Raw genomic sequence first — 23,922 nt, forward strand, 5'->3', positions numbered from 1 at the left:
TGATGCCCCTTTGAAAATCAGAGGTTTACAGGCCACGGTGGCCTTGGTGCCCCCTTCTTTCAATATTCTGCTTTGAGTCCTACTAATAGCGATTTTTATTTAGCCTATGGCCTGTCAAAATAATTACAGCATTCACAGCGCAAATTAATTTTGTCTTTTACGCAGTGGAGAAAGTGACAGCGCAAGATAGAAAGTGCATCCAAATTCTCAGTTGAACTACTCGCGAAGTATCACATGAAAGAGCTTTTTCTCAGCTTTTAAACGATGTTGGCCACTAATTGCTGTGGTGAACGGTTCGCGAGAAAAGTAAATAATATAGTTCAATTTAATTATTAATTCTACTCAAGGTTTTGCGTCCATCTCCCTACCCATTTATCTCGGTGGAATACTTCACGAACCCTTCGTTTAACACACAACAAATCATATATCAGAATAAACAGAAGACCTTACCGAACACAAAGGTGTAAAGCAGTCCCCTGTACAGTTAGCCGTTCCAGAGAAATCCAGTTTTGAATTTTCAGTAAATTTCGACATGCATGGATGTCTCCAAATTTGGGCTTTAAGGTTTACAATGTGTTTAAATTGTTCCACATGATTTCATAACGGGCCAAATACAAAATAAATGTTACAAATATCGCCTAGATATTGGTAAATCAGAGGACAGCTGACTAAGAGTTTGTGAAAGTAGCCTTAATGATCACAAAATGCTAAGCATGCATCTAGGCTATTTGAGTTTCTTAAAGGAACACGCCACGAGTTGAGTCATACCTGTCCCGTGTCGGTACGTACCAATTTGAAAATTGGTCTAAAAACTTTGGTGCTGATGGATGATAAGTTTTGTTATGCAGTTATGGGTGAAATAATAGCCCATCAGCGCATCTCTAGTGTGTGTGCGCGCCTCTCTCTCGCTCAGAGGGGAGGGAGAGGCTGAGGGTCGATCCAGCATGGATTCTAAACTCTGTGGTGGATAGGATCTACAATTAGGTGTTAACAATACTACTACGCTAGGTCGAAGTACTCCCAAGTGCTATTGCGCCACACACTGTAGTTCTCCTGTTTATTCGCTTGGAAAATCGCCACGTTTCATGTTGCGTGGCCGTAGACATTTCTATCAACTACTCGTGCAACTGAATTTAAGTCGGGAAAACGTGGATGTTTTTGATTACTTCTACGCTTAGTTACCGGCAAAGCCCGCTAGCATAGTAACATGCTAACACAGTCCAGCCGCGCACCAGAGCATTTGAGTGCACGTACCGACACGGGAGAGGTATGACTCAACTCGTGAAAGTTAAGGTAAGAACATTATATTACTACGGACATTGGGTGGCGTGTTCCTTTAAAGCTGAGCTGTGCTTAAATTGTTCAATACAGTACATGAACAGGCCAAATATAAAATTAATGTTAAATATAGCCTATTGTGTCTGTAAATATTAGATGATCAGATGATTTACAGTTTTATGTAATATGTCATGTTTCATGTTTTTGTAATGTCTCATACAGTGATGCAGGTCTACTGCAGTGAATAGGCTGAATACAACTTTGATCATTTTTATAGCCTACTACTGTATAGTTAACTTTGGCCTTGGTGCCCTGACATGTAGCCTTTGTGCCCCCCACCAAATATGCCCAACCGAAAGCCAAGTGCCCTTACCCCCAGAATGGTGAAATTCTAAGCCTGGTCACAATGCTTGGTTTGGTTTGGACTGAAATGCAAAATAAAACCAGTGGTTTACATACACAAGACTTAAAGGTGGGGTGTGGGATTCGCAAAACGGCTGTCAGATTTTGAAACTACACAACTCAAATGGTCCTACCCTCTTTCCTACAACGCTGGCCCTGACTCCATCCATTCGAAGAACATGGACGGGCAATCATGCACGAGCGAAAACTCAGATGCGGGAGAGCGAGCCGGGCTAGCGTAAGGAGTCGACGCCGCGGGGGGGGGAGTATAGTACGACAGTTTGATTGACGAACTTACTGTCCAATGGTTCTAGGTGGTCTTGGAAATAATTGGATGGAGTTTTCCGAGCCCTGCCCTTTCCACAGTTGATTGACTTGTTTAATTTCCATGCTTCCAACTCAGTGGCTGTAAGTGGGTTAGGAACAGGATTTCAAGTGATTTTGCACAAATGGCCAAAAAAGAGAATCCCATACCCTACCTTTAAAGAACACAGAACAAAAGAGAATCCCATACCCTACCTTTAAAGAACACAGAACAAAAGAGAATCCCATACCCTACCTTTAAAGAACACAGAACAAAACGTTGGGATATGTTGTAACCCTGGTTCTCTGAGTGAAGAGACCATCTCTCCACTCCGTTTCATATTCCATATGTACGGGGAATGACCCCCCACCTGCTAAGGACCGTGGATTGGCTTTAAGACACACCGGCTTGCCCGGACATGCCCACACCCGAACCTATAAAACACCGGTGTTGGCGTGTAATCACTGATAGTTTGATGGGAACGGGTCTCCGAGCGGCCTGAGGACTGGAGAGATGGTCTCTTCACTCAGAGAACCAGGGTTACAACGTAACCCAACGTTCTCTATCGTCTCGAGGCTCTCTCCACTCCGTTACATATTCCATATAAACAGGGTAACTCTATAAGACCTGAAAAACGCAGCACTTACCCCAATAATGTTCGAATGACTGAATAAAAAACCTAAGGACCTTTATCCAGCAGAGGAGTTGCTTACATCTTGTGACAGTGCGTCTTCAGCTGTGCTCCATATGTGCCTCTCGCCTAATCACTTTTAACAGTCATTACCAATTTGCAAATGATGGTGAATAACATAATTATAATAAAGATATTACGAAATACGTCTCACAATGAGTGTCCTCTTATTTGTACGAGAACACTTCTTGTCAGACGACTTCAAATGGACGTGATGTTGCGTAATTTTGTGTAACTTCCCGGTTTTCGTAAAATGATTTTGGTAAAATGACAACGGGAACATACGATAGATGTTAAAGGGTGTGGCTTCTTGACCCCAGGTAGACGGTAGGGGGCATGACTACCTGACCCTAGGTAGACGGTACGGGGCATGGTCACCTGATCTCAGATTGAGCTTCAGTTTCTGCGGCTGGATCTGGGTGATCTCATCGGGTTTCAGTTTCTCTGCCATGTCCTTGTCCTTGCGGTTGGTCACGTTCTTGTCCTGTGTGATCTGCAGAGATCCGCGGGGGTTCTCGATGCTAACCTCAGCACATCTCCTCTTGATCAGGGAGTCCACCTCATCACAACGTGCTGATGTCGAACCCCCCTGCCACAGGAAGTCCTACAGCAGAGCAGGCAGGACAACAGTGGTCAGAGAGAGAGAGTGTGTGTGAGGACAGCACAGAACAGATGAGTTTAACTATGGGTGGTATTTTCAATTTGACATACAGAAGGCCAAAGGTTTCTTTATTCCACCACAGCAACAGTGCTACCATTAGCTTTTAGCTAATTTAGCATCTGCTAACATTGGCTTCTGCTCTTTATAACGTTAACATTAAGCTTAGGCTGTTCGTAAAGTTAACATTAGCTTCTGCTCCTTAGTGAAAATGTAGAAAGTCTCATATTTTGCAAATAACAGATTTGCAAAGACCCCAGACCCCAGATTTGATTCAGACAGAGAGAGCCTCTCAGTCAGGTCAGCCCTCTCGTATATCCTAAACCCGTCGGGTCAGCCCTCTCGTATATCCTAAACCCGTCGAAAAGGGGCCCTCGCATCACACACATCCACTGAATACACTTGCATTAGTATAGTATAGTATAGTATAGTATAGTATAGTATATACTCTTTTGATCCCGTGAGGGAAATTTGGTCTCTGCATTTATCCCAATCCGTGAATTAGTGAAACACACTCAGCACACAGTGAGGTGAAGCACACACCAATCCCGGCGCAGTGAGCTGCCTGCTACAGCGGTGAGGGGTTAGGTGCCTTGCTCAAAAGGCACTTCAGCCACGGCTGCCCCCTTTGTTATGTCCTTGTGGGACAAAGTTTTTGGGTAACACTTTATAATAACTACACACAATTCATCATTTATTAAGCCTTTGTTACTTATTAGTTAATGGTTTGTTCATCATTAGTAATTTCCTGTTCATACATAATTTATCATCAGTAAAGGATTTGTTCACACATTTATAAATGGTTTGTTCATAGTAAATAAGCCTATCCAAAATATATGTTTGTAAGTACATGATTTATACTTAATAAGTAATGAAACAACCACTTATAAATGAAATCATTGTCTTATTATAAACTGTAGTTGCAAACTATTACAAAATGCTTTGTTCATGATTTGTAAAGCATTGTTTATTTATGTTAATTCTCATAAATAAAGTATTTGTACACAGTTATAAATGGTTTGTTTATAGTAAATAAGCCTAAAATATGTTTATGAATTATTGTTAATACTTAACAAATTATGCAATAATATTTTGTTGATGAAGTAATATTTCCATTATTTAACAGTTGTTACATACACATGCACTAATGATTAGTTAGGGTGAGGATACATATTTTATAAACAACTTCCAAGTTACAAGTGGTTAGTTAATGATATTTTGTGAGCTTATCTAAAGTGAGGACTTTTTATGCCTTGCAACACATTTTCAAATGAGTTGTAGAGATTACATTCACATTCATTCATTTAGCAGACAAGCAACGTACACATGTCAATTAAATTGAAGGTCATTGACATAACAGTGAAAGCCGGGAATTGAACCCCCAACTTTTCAGGCTACTGCATGCTAGTCCAGCACCTTATCCACTACACTAACTTGGCCCAGACTCAGAGGAAACTGCTCCCCAAGCATGGAAGAAAATGCTGCGAGCGAGGAGGAATCTGACCACCGCTCCAAACAGCCACTCGGAAAATCTATGCATGTGAAATAATATAATACGCCCAAATGCATGTTTTATCGCGTTACCACATCCAACTGGAAAAGATATGCTCAAGATATCCATAACTTTCAGAAAAATGTTTTACTTTCGTTATAGATGAATATTATGTTTTGTTTTCATTCATGTCAATAAAATGTTTCTCATAATCAAAGTGTAATTTGTCATGTAACAGAATAGGTAGGAGAGTACTAATAGTACAATTTTAAATCACACTAATATTATACTTAAATTGCATGCCTTTATAATGCTTAAAGTATCTTAAGACTGTACAGTAGACTGTTAACATAACTGCAAACCTTCAAGGCATTTATTGTAGTGAGGAAGTACATTTGAAGTTAATTTAAAATATTACAGAAGTATGCCAAATGAATATCTCTTTTTGTATAATGTACTTAAGAACACTTAAAGTTTGAAAAAAGTTGTTCCATTTTAGCACACTAATTACACTCAAAGTATAGTCAAGTTGGTATTAAGTTGAACTTAATACATAATTCAATACACTTAATTACACTTGGATTTGACGAAAAAAAATACAAACTGTACTTAGTACACTTTCAAAAAGTATACTTTTAATAGTTTTTTTTTTACCTGGGCAGGCACACAGGCACCACTCCTCTCTCTCTCTCCCTCTCCGTTGTGTGCGCTTTAAACTCAGATGCACATGCGATTTGAAGTTCGGTCTGGCTTGCGTGCTCTTGTTCGCTCTAGGTTCCGGGAGATTTTATGTAATTTGCGGGCGTCAGGAAGCCGCTCTCAATATGTGGGAGACTCCCAAAACTTCGGGAGACTTGGGATGTCTAGCTAGACAGAACTTTGTGGCCAGCACAGAATGTACAATGTACCTTAATGTTGTCATGTTTAGCTGACACAAACTCAAAATAATGACTGTATAGATAAAATGTGCCCTCTCCTCCCTCCATTGTTGTTTACGTTTGTGTCGCTGTGTGGTTTTATACGCGAGTTGTCCTCATGCTGAAAACGTGACCATAGCCTACATGACGTTAATCCCAGAGACAAGAAGAAAGCAAAGAATATATCTATTTACTAAGGAAAATGACAAAAATAGTAACGCACAGTGACTTAGATAAGTAACTTTAATCTGATTACTGGTTTGTAAATAGTAGCACGTTAGATTACTCGTTACCGAAAAAAGTGGTCAAAATAGACTAACGCGTTACTAAGTAACACGTTACTGGCATCACCGGTAACAACTGTTAAACAATGGAAATATTACTTAATCAAAAACATATTATTGCATCCTTTATTAAGTATTAACAATAATGTATAAACATATTTTAAGATATAGGCTTATTTACTATGAACAAACTATTTATAACTGTGTGAACAAATGCTTTACTGATGATAAATTATGTATGAACAAGAAATTACTAATGATGAACAAACCATTAACTAATAAGTAACAAAAGCTTAATAAATGATGCATTGTGTGTAGTTATCGAAAAGTGTTAAATGATAAATTGTGTGTAGTTATTATAAAGTGTTAAATGATGAATTGTGTGTAGTTATTATAAAGTGTTAAATGATGAATTGTGTGTAGTTATTATAAAGTGTTACCAGTTATTGAATAGAGAAAAACGGGCAGACAACGGAACGTAATATCTCGTGAATGTGTGTGTCTGTGTGTGTGTGCGTGTCTGTGTGTGCGCGCGTGCGCGTGCGTGCGTGTCTGTGTGTGTGTGTGCGCGCGCGTGTGTGCGCGCGTGTGTGCGTGCGTGCGCGTGTGTGCGTGCGTGTGTGTGCGTGTGTGTATGTCTGTGCGTGTGCGCGTGTGTGTGCGTGAGCAGGACTTACAGGGTCTGTGCACCAGCCACACTTCTCTCCAACCTGGATACAATCTCCACAGGATTTAGCATTGGCTTTGATGCACTCATTCTCCTCTGGAGAGAGAAAGGGAGAATTTATTAGCCTTTTGCTTTGTTGTGCTTTTGGCTAGTGGGACCCTGATTCCTGTGAGCTCCTGTGACCAAAAGAGCTAACTTTCACAAGGAAACAGTGCCGCCACTCCTACCATGCGCACCACGCACTGTGCGTTGGGCACCAAAGGACAGAGGAAATCATGAAGGCAACAAAGACGAGGCCAACGGCCATTTTCCCGGTTGCCCGGTTCCTACTTCTGACCATAACTCAGATTGGTGAGAGGGCTCTTTAACAAAGGCTGCAATCAATGTGATTTGGAACATGGACGAGAATGTAAAGGCTAGTCTACGAGTTTGGCACCACAAAGCAACTCGCACATGGCACCGGAATGACCAGCAGCGGCACTGTAAAGGAACCGAAAGATACTGTACATGCCTGCACGAACAGAGCTTATAGGCTAGTGACAATGGCCCCACATTTTTGAGATACCCCTACCGGAGGTAGAACTAAACCCAACAATGTTTTTCCTCATCTCTAAAGTCTCCCATATATGAAATGGATTCTTGGCTAAAAATATTTTACTGCTAAGATTGTTAAATTATACACCCCAAAACCAAAAAAGGACTAAAATATAGCCTGTCCGTATGGGAGTTATGGCATTTAAACTAGTGCAGATCAATCACACAAGCTCTGAGAACTTTGAAACTTTGGCATGTGTATAGTCAGGAAGTTGCTTTACCTACTGGAAAAGACTGGATGTGAATATCTTGATGTATGGAATGAATAGAGACATGTAAACATACACCTAAAATAAGCAGACATGCAAAAAACGAATATCTATGCAGAATGTTTTCATTTACTTTAGCTGCTTTACCAGGGATTATCATAGAAACACATATGATGGCTTGTTGGAAGGGTGGGGTTGTACTGAATCCAACAATACCAAATATGTACATATAGTATGACAAGTTAGGGTGTTCTGTCTAATTTATATGCCTTAATTCCAATACGGACTATATTTTAGTCCTTTTTTGTTTTTGGGGTGTATAACAATATCTGTTAATTTAACAATCTTAGCAGTAAAATATTTTTAGCCAAGAATCCATTTCATATATGGGAGACCTTAGAGATCAGGAAAAACATTGTTGGGTTTAGTTCTACCTCCGGTAGGGGTATCTCAAAAACTAAAGCCCTTTCTGACCATTTGTCACTAGCCTATTACTTTAACAAAGGAACCGAAAGATCTTTTCCTTGCAAATACGGGTTGTTGTCACTTATAAAACCTTGGTTCTCCGAGGGAACCGGAGTCAGACACAGCTCACACATGGGAAACAAGTCTCTGATATAGATAGAGAGATCTGAGAGAGAGAGAGAGAGATTGTGTCCTTACTGATTTGAGCTTGACTAATAGAAAACAGTCCCAGCACGGCCAATAGCAGGAGCTTAGGATCCATCTGAAACACACAAACAGGGTGCGATTTGTGTAAAAACTAGAGGGGGGGATGATTTTGAATAAGTTTGTAACCCCCAAAAACAAAAAAAATGAACGAACAATTCATAGCCTAGTAATGTCATGGCTAATAATAGCCTATATTAATTTTGCCACCTTTGTAACATTTTAGTTTTAGTTTACCGTGGTGTATGACTTTAAACAGCGAAAGTGTGCTTGGTATGATGATCAGCTCCTCTAATGCAGGGTAGGACTACGCTTTGACAAGCATACAAATTCACCTTGTTCTTGCCCCATCTGAAATGACTCCTCTACTTTTTGCTGCCTCCATCCTTTCTGTATTTGTTGTGTAAAAAAAAAAAGCGTTGTATATGATGGCACTGAAGTCTTAAGTTAGTGAATTGGCTAACAGTGTTAGTTGGTAACCAAATAGCCTACACATTGGCGCTGCACGCCGTAGGCTACGTGCATTCTCTCTCCCGCTGATTTGCGCTCAGCAGCCAAGTGCTGCATATTGCAAAAGTTGAAAAAATAAATGTGTTTATTGTAGCCTACAGAAAATAAATAGCCTACTATCATACCGTCAGTTAATTGGCTACAGTGCAGTGCATACGCAGAGTTAGTGGGGGGCAGGGGGAGCACTGCCCCCCCCTGGTGGAAACGGGTAACTGGATTGTTTCAAAAATTAGTGAAATACGTCTGGCATGACCAGATATTTTAAAAATAAATTTAAGTAACACAAAACAACAATATAAGGAACGGGCTGCGGTTGATGATGGGAGCAGCCAGGATTTCTTCTTTATCATCCTTCACACCGAAAAGTTTACATTACGCCAACCTGACGAGGCATGCAGGACGAAAAACGAAAAATTACTGTTGCACTAGTATGGACATCTTGCCGTGCCAACGTTGCAATAAAAGGTTGCCTAAATGCCATGTATATAAATGTCCTGTCAGCTTTACTAATTGATTTTGCGTTGTGTGTAGATTTGGACTTTTTATTCCACTTTGTTTAAACAGCAAAGTGGCGAAGCCTTGTTCACCTGTTTGGAACTGGCTGGTGAATGTGACGCGCGTAAGCAAAACAAAATATGATTGTACAAAATATTCAATCAATGTGGCACAAATGAGGCTAGAGGCGGTGGATTAATTTATCAAAAGTGAGCAGCAACCAGACTCTATGGGCTAAGCCCCGAATGTTTTCAACTGCTAGGCGACACCCCTGTCTACTGCGTTTCAAGACAACCGTGCTGCATTGGATTTCATAAGAACGAATTGTTAAATTGTTACAATGTAATATATATATATATATATATATATATATATATATATATATATATATATATATATATATATATCTTTATTTAGCATGTTTGTTTTCTCCATATGTGCTCATGCTGTGTTCCCCAAGTGGTAGGCCAGGTCTCATTTTGCGTTGTGTGTAGATTTGGACTTGTTGGACTTTTGATAAATGTATCAAAAGGTATTTTATTAAACTTTATTTGATTAATAAAGTGCTGTTGTGCCAATAAATAAATTGCTGTTGCGTGCTGTCGGTGGAGTGGGTGCTCACGGCTACGGTAAGAACTGTGTGACCTGTACAATTATTATTTTTTTTTGTCTGCCCCCCCGGCTCTAATGTCAAACTCCGCCTATGGTGCAGTGAAGAGTTTGGAGAGTAAAGTTATAGGGCAACTTGAAGTTTTATGAAAATAATTTACGAACCAGAACATAAAGACCATGAAGCTTCTATTTCTTGCAGCTGTTAAAACACCCGCTAGATAGTTTAAATACCCACCAACATTCGTTTTTACAGTACAGATTATTTCTGAAAGTTATTTGTCTACTATGCCTAGCCTACTGGCTGATTTATCAAACGAGTGCTTTCTCGTTCGTCCTCCTCAAACTACAGATGTTTCGGTAGAGAGCCATTGAATAAGCGATGCCAAGCAATTTCTGTAACACTTTTTGTGACATTCAGCAAATATCTCCTCATTTAATGTAAGTTCCTTCGGACAATAGTCCTACGTTCTACTCTACGTGCAGTTGTCCTCCATCTCAGTTGCAACAGTTTTCTAATTTTGAAGGTTCTAAAATACGACTGAATATCACTGAATCCTTCTCGTTTTCTTTCATTTGTCCAGCTAACTTTTCCATTGAAATTAGCCATTTATGATGGATTACACACTCGACATTCTGAAATGTCCTGCACGATCAAGGCCAAATTAAGTTATCACGCAGCCACTGTGTCAGCAGCATGAGTGCTGACGGTGACGGTGCGTTTCTGATGTCAGATTATTATGTAGGCTAGCCTACTAGACTGTTCTCACGTTGCAGCGCTTTACTTATATGAAGTTGCATTAATCAATTTGAGGGGCAGAGGGGGATAAATGTTGTCCCCATCGGGGATAAAAATAATTTAGAGGTAGGGATAGGAAAACCAGAGGGGGAAATCCCTACTACTACTACTACTACTACTACAGTAAAAAGCTTGACAGAGTCTCAAATCTTGATGTACCTCAAATTACCAGACAATTTTCAATCAGATTCATCAATCAGTTCTATCAATCTAGATGAAATGTAAATGCATCTTTCGTATGGCATAAATGTGGCACAGTACCTCAAAGCAAGAGCAGGAAGAGAAGGGATGTGTCCAGCAGGATGAGCAGAGAATGGATGTGTCCAGCAGGAGCTCAGTTATTCTGGCATGAATCTTACTCTGCCAATCAGAATAACACATCTGAGTCAATATCCGAGTCAGCATCAACATGTAAACATGGACTTTGCTTCCGGACAACGCCACAGGGGTCAGTGGAACTAGGGCTATGACACTAATTCCACATACAATATCCTTACAAGTGTGGGAGAAAGTTTGTTTTTAACACATAATTATAAAAAAAACCAAGGGAAATGATGATTGTTTGCTTAAACTTGATTGCTGTGTTGTTTGTGTATGAGAATGAGAGAGAAAAGTATGATGGTGTGTGTGTGTGTGTGTGTAATTGAGAGTGTGTGAAGAGAGGAGAGAGCTTGCTGGAGTTGATCAACCATGGTGAAAACACGGTAATGCAAATATTGTATTGCAACAAACTTACAAAACATAAGACATGTTGACACGGTCAACATTCCACTGACACAGCACTGTGAACATCTAACATGCTGTAAAAATACTTTTTACTTTACAAAAATCCCAATTATTATACAGGTCTTATTGACTTGTAATATTCAAAAAAGCAGCTATACACTTGTCTCTTTTTTTCACATGCCTCAACTGACAACAATCTCTCTTTGACTACAATCTTCATAATTTTCCTGTGTGTGTGGGGTGGGGGGTCAGAAAAGGCATAGGGGCAATTACAATGACATTAGGCTACAGGTCTAGTTTTGGCTCACTTGTGCTGCCTCTCAGACATTGCAGAAAATCTCTTTTTCCCAAATGTTATGTCCATCATTTCAATAAATTTCCATAATCCAGTGGTAAACTAGTGCAGATATGAAGCTATGCATAAATATACAAAAGCAACATTGAAACAATACAAGTAGCCTATTTTCACAAAGTTAGACTAAGAGTCATAACATCATCCATACATTTTTTCACAGGCCACAACATTTAGGACAAAAAATGTGGTAGCCTACACTTACATATTGCATAGTAGGCCTATGTTGCTCAATGTCTGCCCTGGTGATTTTCCTTAGGAAATAAACAGGTAACGAAATTACTTAGGAATTAAACAGGTAATCAATTAATTTACTTCGAATTAAGAAATAAACAGGTACGGCCTAATTAATTAATTAATTAATTAGGATGCTGCCAAAAGAAATGCCTTAACTGCATCAGGAAATGGTTGTAGGCTACAAACCTTTTTTTCCCCATCTGCTCGGAGTACGTTTAGGAACATTCTTCCTCAGCCACTCGTTTTCTTTCTCCTGAGAAGTGCGTTTTCTTTTCATCATTTGTATTTTAAAAGAAATGACTGTACAGTATACTGCCCTAGTCTTTGCCATCATCATTCAAACCCGCAAGGTCAAGAACAAGGACAGCGGAAAGAAAACAACGAAACTAAAACAGCGGAATGCAGAGAAAAAGGCGTGACTCCAGAATCCAGATCTCGCAAAATTCAACGAGATTCGGCTAAACTTTTGAATTGAGGACTGATGTCAGCCGTCGTCGTCACGTCAAGTCAAGTCAAGTCAAGTCAAGTTTATTTATATAGCACATTTCATACACAGAGGTCATTCAAATACACAGAAGTCATTCAATGTGCTTTACATAAACAAAACCAAACGATAATAACAAATAAAAGCATAGAAGGGCAATATAGTCAAAGAATAGTTAAAAGGTAAAGATCATAATAAAAAGAAAACATAAAACACAAGGTAAAGTCATTTAAAAATAAAGAATAATTAGTAAGCAAAAACAAAGGCAAAAGTAGTAAAAAAAGTAATAAAAGACAAAGTAGAATAATTATCGAGGTAGATTCAGAATTTGTAACTCGGCACAGTTAGCAGAAAGCATCTGAGAACAGTTTGGTCTTAAGTCTAGATTTAAAACTGGCTACAGTTGGGGCCTTTTTAATGTCATCCGAAAGTTGGTTCCACAGCTGAGCCGCATAGCAGCTAAAAGCTGCTTCACCATGTTTAGTTCTAACTGTAGGTTTTACTAGCAGGTTTTTCACCTGGGACCTGAGAGGACGAGAAGGTGTGTACTGCTGAAGCATGTCTGACAAGTATTTAGGTCCTGCTCCATTTACTGATTTATAAAACAAGCAATAGTGCTTTAAAGTCAATTCTGTGACTTACTGGAAGCCAGTGCAAGGACTTAAGAATTGGAGTAATGTGGTCAGTTCTTTTAGTTTTTGTCCTAGCTGCTGCATTTTGTATCACCTGAAGCTGTTTAATAGTCTTTTTAGGAAGGCCTGTGAACAGTCCATTGCAGTAAATCAACCCTGCTGGAGATAAATGCATGAATGAGTTTTTCTAAGTCATGTTTTGACATCAGCCCTCTGAGTTTGACAATATTTTTGAGGTGGTAAAAGCTGATTTAGTTATCGCTTTCATGTGGCTGTTGAAATTTAGATCACTGTCAATTAATACACCAAGGTTTTAACAGTATCCTTTGCCTTCAACCCTTTTGTGTCAAGGAGAGTGGCAACCCTAAGTCTTTTCCTCATTTTTACCAAATATAATTACTTCAGTTTTTCTTTGTTCAGCTGAAGAAAAATTGAGACATCCAGGTGTTGATTTGTTCTATACACTGACACATAGATTCAAGAGGACCATAGTTGTTTGGTGATAGAGCTAAGTAAATTTGTGTGTCATCTGCATAGCTATGATATGAAATCAAATTATTTTGAATGATTTGTCCAAGTGGGAGCATATAGAGGTTGAATAATAGTGGCCCCAAGATCGACCCCTGGGGAACACCACAGGTCAAGGACGTTGGTGTTGAGGTACAGTTTCCGATGGCAACAAAGAAGCTCCTTTCTTGTAGATAGGATTTTAGCCAGCTGATAACTATGCCTGTAAATCCAACCCAGTGTTCTAGTCTGTGTAGTAAAATATTGTGATCAACAGTGTCAAATGCTGCACTAAGGTCCAGTAGCACTAGGACTGATGTTTTACCTGAATCTGTGTTGAGGCGTATGTCTTAGGAAACTTTAATGAGAGCTGTTTCAGTGCTGTGATTTGCCCGAAAACCAGACTGAAAGTAATCAAAATACCCATTTGATGTTAGGAAGGTGGTTAATTGATTAAAGACTACTTTTTCAATAATTTTGCCAATAAAAGGTAGATTGATATGGGCCTGTAATTGTTTAGCATGGAGGCATCCAGGTTATTCTTCTTGAGAAGTGGCTTTACAACAGCTGTTTTCAGTGACTTAGGAAAAGTGCCAGACAGCAGTGATACATTTACAATTTGAAGGACATCCGCCGCTATGAGGTGAAAAACAGTTTTGAAGAAATTGGTAGGCAGAGTGTCTAAGACACATGTGGAAGAGCTGAGATTCTGTACCGTTTTTTCAAGTGTTTCGTAGTCTATCAATCTGAACTCTGACATCAAGTTTAGTTTCCCTCTGTTTGTTGCTGGAAGTTCAGGTTGTTGAATTTGTAATTGAGCAGATATGTTGAGTCTGATTTTGTCAATTTTACCTTTAAAAAAGATGAAAACTCATTGCATTTATTAGTTGAGAGAAGTTCAGGCTAATTGTGAGGGGGATTTGTTAACTTATCAACAGTTGAAAATAGAATACTGAGTGTTATTTGAACTTCTATTGATAATGTTAGAAAAGAAAGACTGTCTTGCTTTGCATATTTCAGAGTTATATGTGCGGAGCATCTCTTTATGGATTTCATAGTGGATCTGAAGTTTGTATTTACGCCACTTTCTTTCAGTCTTCCTACACTCTCTTTTTAGAAGTTTAATAACTTCCTTTCACCTTCATTACTGTATTTGGGTGAAGGGGGAAGTATAATTCAGATGTTTGCGTTTTTGTAGTGCAATATAGTATGTTTATGAAGCACATTTGAAAAAAATGATTGACTGTTACCACAGTGGGTCCCATTTAGAAGTGGCCACTTCATTCGTGCTTTCCGTGATTCATGCTGCTGCGTGAAATGTATTACAACTTATCGCCACAAGGTGTCAGTTTAAGTCAGCTGTAGCATTTGTGTAACAGGGCAGCGGATTGCATTCAAAGGCGTTGATAGATACTGTAAGTAGAACGAAACTTAAGATCACCTCCTTGAAGTCATATAGTAGACTAGGCTAAATCAGAGCCTACTTTTGTTTTTAATCAAGCTGGGTCCAGAGATGATGGCCTTTGGCGAACAGTTTAGGCCTACTCAAAATGAGTAAAACCAAATTTACCATGCGAGCCACCAATTATACAGTAGCTTGACGAGCCGCATGTGGCTTGCGAGCCGCGCAATGAGTAACACTGATCTAAAATGTCCTTTGGCAGAAGATTGGTGTTTGACTTCCTCACATTTAGGCCTATACCCGGTGTTATGCTGATTGCTAACAATGCATATATTTACTTTTAATCTTTTAAGAATATGGAGAGAAAGTTTGCTGTGGTACAGTGGATTGAAGGGTAAGATTCAGGGAAGTTCAGTGATGTGTAAACTGATGCTATAAGGAGTTATGATGATTCCAAAATGGACCAAAATGGAAATCCAATTTCCCCCTACTCAGCCTTTATTGAGTGGCTTCAATGGAAAGAAGCCAAAGGGAGGGTGGCCTCACTATAAAGGAGATGTGCTTTTTGTTAGTGGTAAGTTTGTCCTTAATTGTCCTATTTAACTCACTATTAACACTCACTTCAAAGGCATTGGTTAGCAGACTTAGCACCCAATCATAAACAATATTTTTTATCTGTATGAACTATAATTAGCATATCCTAAAGTAGTTAGTTGTTTGAAATGATCGTCCCGAAGTTAGTTGTTTCAAATGATGTTTGACAAACTCTATTCTCTAGGTACCCGCAAATTAAACTCTCTGCTGGAAGAGGTGGAAAGACCACAGCTGACCAAAAGGGTGTCGGTGGCCCCCTCAAAATATAGGGGCGATTCAGATGATACCACTGATATTGAGACGGAGCCAAAGAAAGTTAAGGTGACATTAATTTACTTTTATCTTACAGTAGTATATGTAATTATCATATTTTCCAGTGGTAATATGTAAATTGAACACTGCTGATTCAGTTCTACAGTACATTATGGGTAACCAAGTATTGCTATCAATTCTGTTTATCTTGACAACCAGAAGTCAAAGGTGAGGGCGGACCCTGCAGAAGACTTCCTTAAGACATATGGACCTGGCCAGCCTCATTCAGTTGACAATCATGGACACTGGTGGAGTTAAAGAGGAGGTCGAGGACCTTAAAGAAGAGAACACCAAATGGAAGGAAATGGTTCTCTGCACTGCTGTAGTTGAAACCATTAGACAACTACTAGGGCTGGGCGATATATCGATATAAAATGATATATCGATATATTTTAAAATGCGATGCTATATCGACATACAAATTTATTTATCCTTGCTCCATCATTCACCGAAAAAGATAGATCTACTTTGTAAACTGCATGCTACTTTTCTCATACAAATATATTTATTTCAGAAAAAGATAGATCTATTTTATAGGCTATTTTTATTTAAGATATTTTTTTATTTAAATGTGCACCTTACGGAGCTTTGATTTCAAAAAAAGCCATTCCAGTTTTATGTTTACATTTTATTGTTATTTGAGTAGTGAGTTTTCAATAACATATTTGACTGAACATTTCATTTTACAGCTCTAACTTTGCGGAAAAAATATCGGGATATATATCGTATATTGATATTCAACCTAAATATATCGGGATATGACTTTTGGTCCATATCGCCCAGCCCTAACAACTACACAGATACACATTTTGTCTAAATAACTGTAGGAAGTATTGTGACTATACTGTAGGCTAGCTTGTGGAGTGATGACCGTAAAAAAAAACGTAATTTTCTGGCAGCTGGGGTGCCAGAAAAATACTGTAAAATAACAGATAATTACTTTCTCATAAAAATACGGTTATTTTCCATAATTAAAATACAGTTTGTAGTTGTAATTTTAACAAGATTTTGCCTTATTTTCATGTTGTTTTTAATGTTTATTTAGAAACAGTCACATTTTAAAACAATGAAATTACCTATAAATATGGTAAATAAATGTTTTATTACGAATAATACTGCTTAAATTTAAAGAAATGTGCTGTTCTTAGCTGGTTTTTAATGGAAAAAGGTTGTATAATAATTTATATTTGATGTAATATAACAGTAAATGGACATAAAATAATGTGATTCATCTTTTAAAACATGTAAAAAGAATTTGAAAAACATTGTCTTGGGTTTACAATAGCAATAATTTACTTTTATTTTTAGATCACATCAAATGCATATTTAATTATTTTACATTTGTTTTTAACATTTACTTAAACATTTTGTTTTAAAACAATGAAATTACCCATAAAGATGGTAAATTAACATTGTAATATGAATAATAATGCTTAAATTTAGAGAAATGCGCTATTAGTTGGTTTTAATGACATTATTTTATGTAAAAAGGCTGTATATTACTTTATATTAGATGTAAAGTAACAGTATACAACAATAATTTGCAAACAAAAAAAAGTAATAAATAACTTGGTCACCATAGTCACCATACATGGATTACAAACTTACATTAAACCTCACTGGAAATTAATCCATACTCTATCCAAGGTTTCCATAACCTGGATCAATTAACCATACATCCAAAACATTGATGACAAACTTTGTCAAACCTCACTGGAAATGAATCCATACTCTATCCAAGGCATCCATAACTTGGCCAAGTAATCCACAAAATTAAAAAATCCACGCTACATAATAGCTTACATGAAAGCTCACTGGATATTAATCCATACTCTATCCAAGGCATCCATAACTGGATAATCCACAAAATTGAATCCATGAAACCTCACTGGAAATGAATCCATACTCTATCCAAGGCATCCATAACTTGGCCAAGTAATCCAAAAATTGATAACGCTACATAATAGTTTACATGAAACCTCACTGGAAATGAATCCATACTCTATCCAAGGCATCCACAAAATTGATAACGCTACATAATAGTTTACATGAAACCTCACTGGAAATGAATCCATACTCTATCCAAGGCATCCATAACTTGGCCAAGTAATCCACAAAATTGATAACGCTACATGATAGCTTACATGAAACCTCACTGGAAATGAATCCATACAACAGTCATCCATAACTTGGACCAAAAATTGATCCACATGATACTTACATGAAACCTCACTGGAAATGAATCCCAACAGTCTGTAACTTGGACAAAGTATCCATAACTTGTCTTCGCAATTCCTAGTCTGCAATTCTGGCGATCAGTGTGAGAACCTTTGGACTGACTGCAAGTTTTCTTTTGGTGGCGAATAAACAGGAGAACTACAATGTAACGTGGTGGAGAGAAGTACTAGGTCGAAGTACTCCCAAGTGCTATTGCGCCACACATTGTAGTTCTCTTTGTTTATTCGCTTGGAAAATCGCCACGTTTCATGTTGTGTGACCTTACACATTTTTTATCAACTACTCGTGCAACTGTATTTAAGTAGGGAAAACGTGTATGTTTTTGATTACTGCTATCTTCCTCCCTCTATGGCTACGTCTGAGCCCGCTAGCATAGCAACATGCTAACACATTCGCGCCGTGCACCAGAGCGTTTGAGTGCACGTACAGACACGGGAGAGGTATGACTCAACTCGTGAAAGTTAAGGTAAGAACAGATATATATTACTACTGACATTGGGTGGTGTGTTCCTTTAATGAGGGCAGAGGTGGGCTGGAAAAAAAGAGATTTTCAAGTGGGCCCTGAGTTGACAAAGTTTGGGAACCCTTTTACTAATCATTTCAGCACTTGAGCAGTGCTCAGTTGTACAGTATGTGCATTTTTTTTTTTTATATATATATATATATAAAGTATATAAAGTCAGCTTTATTGTCAATTTCTTCACATGTTCCAGACATACAAAGAGATCGAAATTACGTTTCTCACTATCCCACGGTGAAGACAAGACATTTTACCAATTTAAGTCCACAGACAAACATAACATTCAAGTAAACAAAAAAGTAAGTAAATAAGTAAATAAGAGGGCACATATAATAATGAAAAAATAAGAGCAGCAAAATTTGGTTGAAATTGTGCATAGACAGTCAATAAAATACTAGTGCAAAGTCAGGCCAATAAAAGGCTTGGGTAGTTCTGTTTGACCTAAGTAATAAAGAAAGTGGCATAGTGGTGCAAGTTATGTAAGAGCAGCAGAAGTGTTGTGTTTTCAGGACAACAACACCAAGTTGTAAAGTGTACAAGTGTACAAGTGTGCAAGTGTTCAAGTGTGCAAGTGGAGTAGTGCAGGCGGCCATTGTGGGTCCAATGTCCAGGATGTTATGTAGCTGAGGGTGGAGGGGGAGGGAGGGAGAGTTCAGCATCCTTACAGCTTGGTGTATGAAGCTGTTGGTGAGTCTGGTAGTGCGGGGGGAGCGCAGGCTTCTGTACCTCTTCCCAGAGGGCAGTAGATCAAACAGATTGTGAGCGGGGTGACTTGCATCACTCACAATTTTGGTCGCCTTTGGGGGTGAGGTGGGTGGTGTAAATGTCCTTCAGGGAGGGGGAGTGAAGCACCAATGATCCTTCCAGCTGTGTTCACTATGCGCTGCAGGGCTTTCCTGTTGTATTCAGTGCAGCTTCCGCCCCACACAGCGATACAGCTGGAGAGGATGCTCTCAATGGTGCCTCGGTAGAATGTGGTCATGATGGCTGGTGGAGCACTTGCTCGCCTGAGTTTCCGCGAGGAAGTACAGGCGGCTGAGCTCTCTTAGCCAGTGATGCAGTGTTGGTGGTCCAGGAGAGGTCTTCACTGATGTGCACCCCAGGAATTTGGTGCTGCTCGCTCTCTCCACCACAGCACCGTCCGATGGTCAGTGGCAGGTGTTGGGTGTGACCTCTCCGGAAGTCAACAACAATCTCTTTGGTCTTGCTGGACGTTCAGCAGGAGGTTGTTGTCCCTGCACCACGTGGTCAGATGGTTGACCTCCAACCTGTATGGAGTCTCGTCGCCCTTGGTGATGAGACCCACCAGAGTTGTGTCGTCAGCAAATTTCACTATGTGATTGTTGCTGTAGGTTGCAGTGCAGTCATCGTCAGCAGGGTGAAGAGCAGCGGACTGAGCACGCAGCCTTGGGGCCCCTGTGCTCAGTGTGATGCTGCTTGAGGTATTGTTGCCAACATCGCATTACTACTTGGGGCCTCTGACAGAGGAAGTCCAGTAGCCAGTTGCAGAGGTAGGTACTGAGTCCCAGTTTGTCAAGTTTGCATATGAGTCTCTTTTTTCCAGGTGGGTGAGGGCTGGGTGGAGGGCAGAGCAGATTGCATCCTCTGTAGACCGCTTGGCTCGGTATGCAAACTGGAAGGGTCCAGGGTGGGGGGAGAATGGCTTTGATATGTGACATGACAAGCCGCTCAAAGCACTTCATGATGATGGGTGTCAGTGCCACGGGCGGTAGTCATTGAAGCAGGATGGAGCAGTTTTCTTCGCACAGGTATGATGGTGGCAGCTTTGAAACATGATGGGACGATGGCTTGCTTCAGGGAAGTGTTAAAGATGTCTGTGAAGACATCCTTAAGCTCCCCGCGCAGTCCTTCAGCGCCGCGACCTGGGATGTTGTCTGGACCTGTTGCCTTACGGGTGTTGATAGCAGCAAGTGTCCTCTTCACGCTGTCGGCAGAGAGGCACAGGGGCTGCTCATGTAGAGGGGGATGGGTCTTCTGTGGGCAGGTGCTGTTTTGTGCTTCAAAGCGAGCAAAGAAGCGGTTCGGTTATATATATATATATATATATATATATATATATATATATATATATATATATAAAATAATATATATATATATATATAGCAAAAAAAAATAATCCTCTCGAAGCACCTGTCGACAATTCGGGACACTCACTGTGCCCCCCCACCCCCCAGACACCAAAAATGAACCTACATCGGCTTATCATGCAGCTCCATAGTAATGTTATATACCAGCTGAAAGCTGAGGTTCAACAATCGATACAGGTAAAGCTTTCCATGCAAAAATAATATTTACTAGATCTAAAAATGTCTTAAAATACCCTACCCCCATATGAAGTTCGTAAGAATCCATAGATGTAAAATATCTGCATTGTTTCATTGACAATATATCGAGAAATCGTACAAGCCATCACAAACAAAAAAGATGCATAACGAAAAAACGAAACGTTAACTTTTTTTTCTGAGGGAAAACAGCGATTTTGAGTATGATGTCCATTGTTGTCGCTGGCTTCAATATATTCTAAGCCAATGAGGCATGCGAGCCATGAATCTGTCATCCAACGTTGATGGGCCAATAGGGTTGCTTCTGAAAGAGCTTCCAAGCGGGACTTACATGTCCGTGTAGCCAATGAGGAGACGATTTCAAGGATATGCAACACATCCCCCATCCCAATTCCTTCCCGCGTTATGCTAATGCGCAAAGAGGCTTGTAATTTCTTCATAAAAGTGATTCTGTGCAACAGATGCATATACTCACCAGAAAGGTGCATCTCGTCAGACTGTGTTACTGGACTTGTACTGGTACTTCTGAACTGTTGGTTGCTCTGGTTGCTTGGAGGACTGTCCAAGACATCTTGTTGGCCTTAATAAAGGACAGATAGTAGTAATACTTAACCATACAGACATCACATAGCTCAATCTGGGTATATTAATACCCAACATAAATACTCAGTAGCCAATTGACACATTTCAAAATGTTCCTTTTGCAATATAATGCAGTAGAGTACACCACCACCAACACCCACTATGAAATCAATGATGAACAAGGTATAGTTTAGTCATCACCTTTTTGAAAACATCAACAAAAATGTAGAGAAGATTCTTTGAAGTATAATTCATAGTATAACTTCTGTATTGGACTGCATTCATTTGAACAGGTGTACCTAATAAATATATCTTGACTATGCACATTTTTCTAATGTCAAAGTTGATGGTACAAATTGAAACGCATACTTGACTTTCTGAGCAGTGACAGAAGTTTCCTGGCTTCAATTGGTCTCAGGAAAGAAAGGAAGTCACTCTCCTGCAGGTAGCTCAGGTCTTCCAGGTCCTCAACTCCTATCCATGATATCCAAACATTAGTGTCAAATTTTAACTTTTAACTTACTCTGAGTCAACAATGCTATGCTTAAGTGAAATTACTCGTCCCACAAAGCTTGTACACAGGATAATAATCTAGTTTCTGCTCAGGCTTCCAACATTTCATGCTTTGCCTTGCTTGCTTCACTTCATACAATGCAAATGCTGGCATATAAGACACGTCATGAGGTGTAACAATAAAGTACACATGCTGGTCCTGGATCAGAAGCATGAGCTCAATCTGTCCGAATTCAAGAGCCTCACCTTGGTTTAAACACAGAAAGTGTCCCTTTTTGTACTGAGAGCCTTCCCACTGCACCTCGTTAGCTGACTCAACATTGGGTTCTGTAGAAAAGGCAAGAGGGGTAATAATCGATTATTGTTCATTGTTGCAGCTCTAAACAAATGTTCGTCTTTCTCTCCGCCTGTGTCAGTTAGATCACAAATGCAAACGTAATGGCTCACTGTTAAGTGGTAAGCTAACGTTAGTGGCTGGTCGTGACAACGTTGATGAAACAAAACTAAAGCATCTAAACATCTTTTAAAAAACAATGAAACTTCGCGTAGGAGAATGAGAGAGGCAGAGTGCGCAGGGCATAGCAAGAAAAGCTGCATGAATTAGTTAAGTAATTAACGTAGGTCTATTAGAAATAGCGGGGACATAGGCTATAAAAAAACATTAGTCGCACTAAGCAGATTTTTGGTCGCACATTGGTCGCACACTGGAGCCCTGAATAAACTATCCGAACATATTTTTGCTAAAACTAGTAGACTACCACACAGTTGCTGAACGTGTCATTTCAGCTTTCAGCAAAGTTTAACCAAAGTCCTACACCTACTCTAGCTAGTGAACATAACCAGCAGTTCCATTCACGTTTAGTTTACTGTGCCAACGTTAGCTAGCTAGCTAACTAGCGAAGTTAACGGGCAAAAATAAATAATTTATTCCGTGCCCAAGAGAGTGTTTCATTGGCATCACACACTAGCAATGATAATAAAAATAGTTCACAATATATAATTACACAACGTGAAGACGCCGAGGCCGCCAGTCGTGCTTTTGTTCATCATAGTTAGCTTACATGTCGACATGCTAGCGGATTCGGTGCCGACTGAGTAAACTCAGAGGCATGGTGGTAAATAAACCCAATGCTACTCAGCTTTAAGTAAGTTTGATACTTACCTTCTACCTTCGTCCTTCCTCTAGCCTTGACATCGGGCATTAGCTGCTATTCACTTCGAAGTCGACCAAACGGGAACCGCCGCGCGATGTTGTTGGGTTGACACCGGTTTAGTGTTAGTTTAGCGTAACGTCAAAGACTGATGTTCCCAACAGCCAATGGGGTGTCTTCTTCTTCTCAAACAGATCCCGTTGACCAACCCATACCAGCCCGTCCCTTATTAGGACATTCTCTGTCCATACCAACCCAAACGGGACCCGCGCTTTTCAAAGCATGTACTCCAATGACATGTCGCGTTGTTGTCGTCACGTTGTTCCGGTTCAGGTGCCGTGAGACGTTTTTTTTTGGTGTACGTGTGTGTGCAGGGAGACGTTGCATATTAATGCTCTTTCATAAGATCTGTTCTGACAGAATGTAATGCTTTTAAATGGTAGGCTAGGTTAAGGAAACAGATGAAAAGCATACAGCCTAGTTTATGTGGTTTTATCCTGGTATTGGCCTCCTTCACTTTCCCTATGTCTGTTTAGATGTCCTTTCAATATAAATGAATAGCCTATAATGTTAATAAATGTTACCATCTAGGAAATTACAGTAATTGTAGTTATTTTCAATGAAAACATGAGTCACTTAAGAAAGAAATTATAGTAAAATTACTAATTAAATTGTTATTGCTTTTAATTTCTCAGTAACTTTAAATGATTTTCTACTTTTTTTAGAGTTTTACAGTTGAATTTTACAGTTTATTCCCTTAAATAACAGGCAAATATTTGTGAAATTACGAT

At 39.4% G+C, this 23,922-nt stretch overlaps 1 protein-coding gene across 1 annotated transcript in view; it reads right to left on the reverse strand.

Annotated features, from left to right (window-relative positions):
- Positions 1-23,246, reverse strand: part of LOC125312292 (integrin beta-1-like) — a 43,419-nt gene extending 20,173 nt beyond the window's left edge. The window contains exons 1-10 of the mRNA XM_048270748.1: positions 23,143-23,246; positions 22,227-22,307; positions 21,837-21,941; positions 21,361-21,465; positions 12,080-12,146; positions 11,862-11,910; positions 10,840-10,938; positions 8,160-8,223; positions 6,704-6,789; positions 3,054-3,279 (exon numbers count right to left, since the gene is read on the reverse strand). Of these exons, the coding sequence (XP_048126705.1) occupies positions 3,054-3,279; positions 6,704-6,789; positions 8,160-8,223; positions 10,840-10,938; positions 11,862-11,910; positions 12,080-12,093 (538 nt within the window). The 5' untranslated portion in view covers positions 12,094-12,146; positions 21,361-21,465; positions 21,837-21,941; positions 22,227-22,307; positions 23,143-23,246. The remainder of the gene's footprint in view (positions 1-3,053; positions 3,280-6,703; positions 6,790-8,159; positions 8,224-10,839; positions 10,939-11,861; positions 11,911-12,079; positions 12,147-21,360; positions 21,466-21,836; positions 21,942-22,226; positions 22,308-23,142) is intronic.
- Positions 23,247-23,922: the final 676 nt, after the last annotated feature.

Source organism: Alosa alosa, chromosome 19 (assembly GCF_017589495.1).
Source record: "Alosa alosa isolate M-15738 ecotype Scorff River chromosome 19, AALO_Geno_1.1, whole genome shotgun sequence".
Taxonomy (NCBI): Eukaryota; Metazoa; Chordata; class Actinopteri; order Clupeiformes; family Clupeidae; genus Alosa; species Alosa alosa.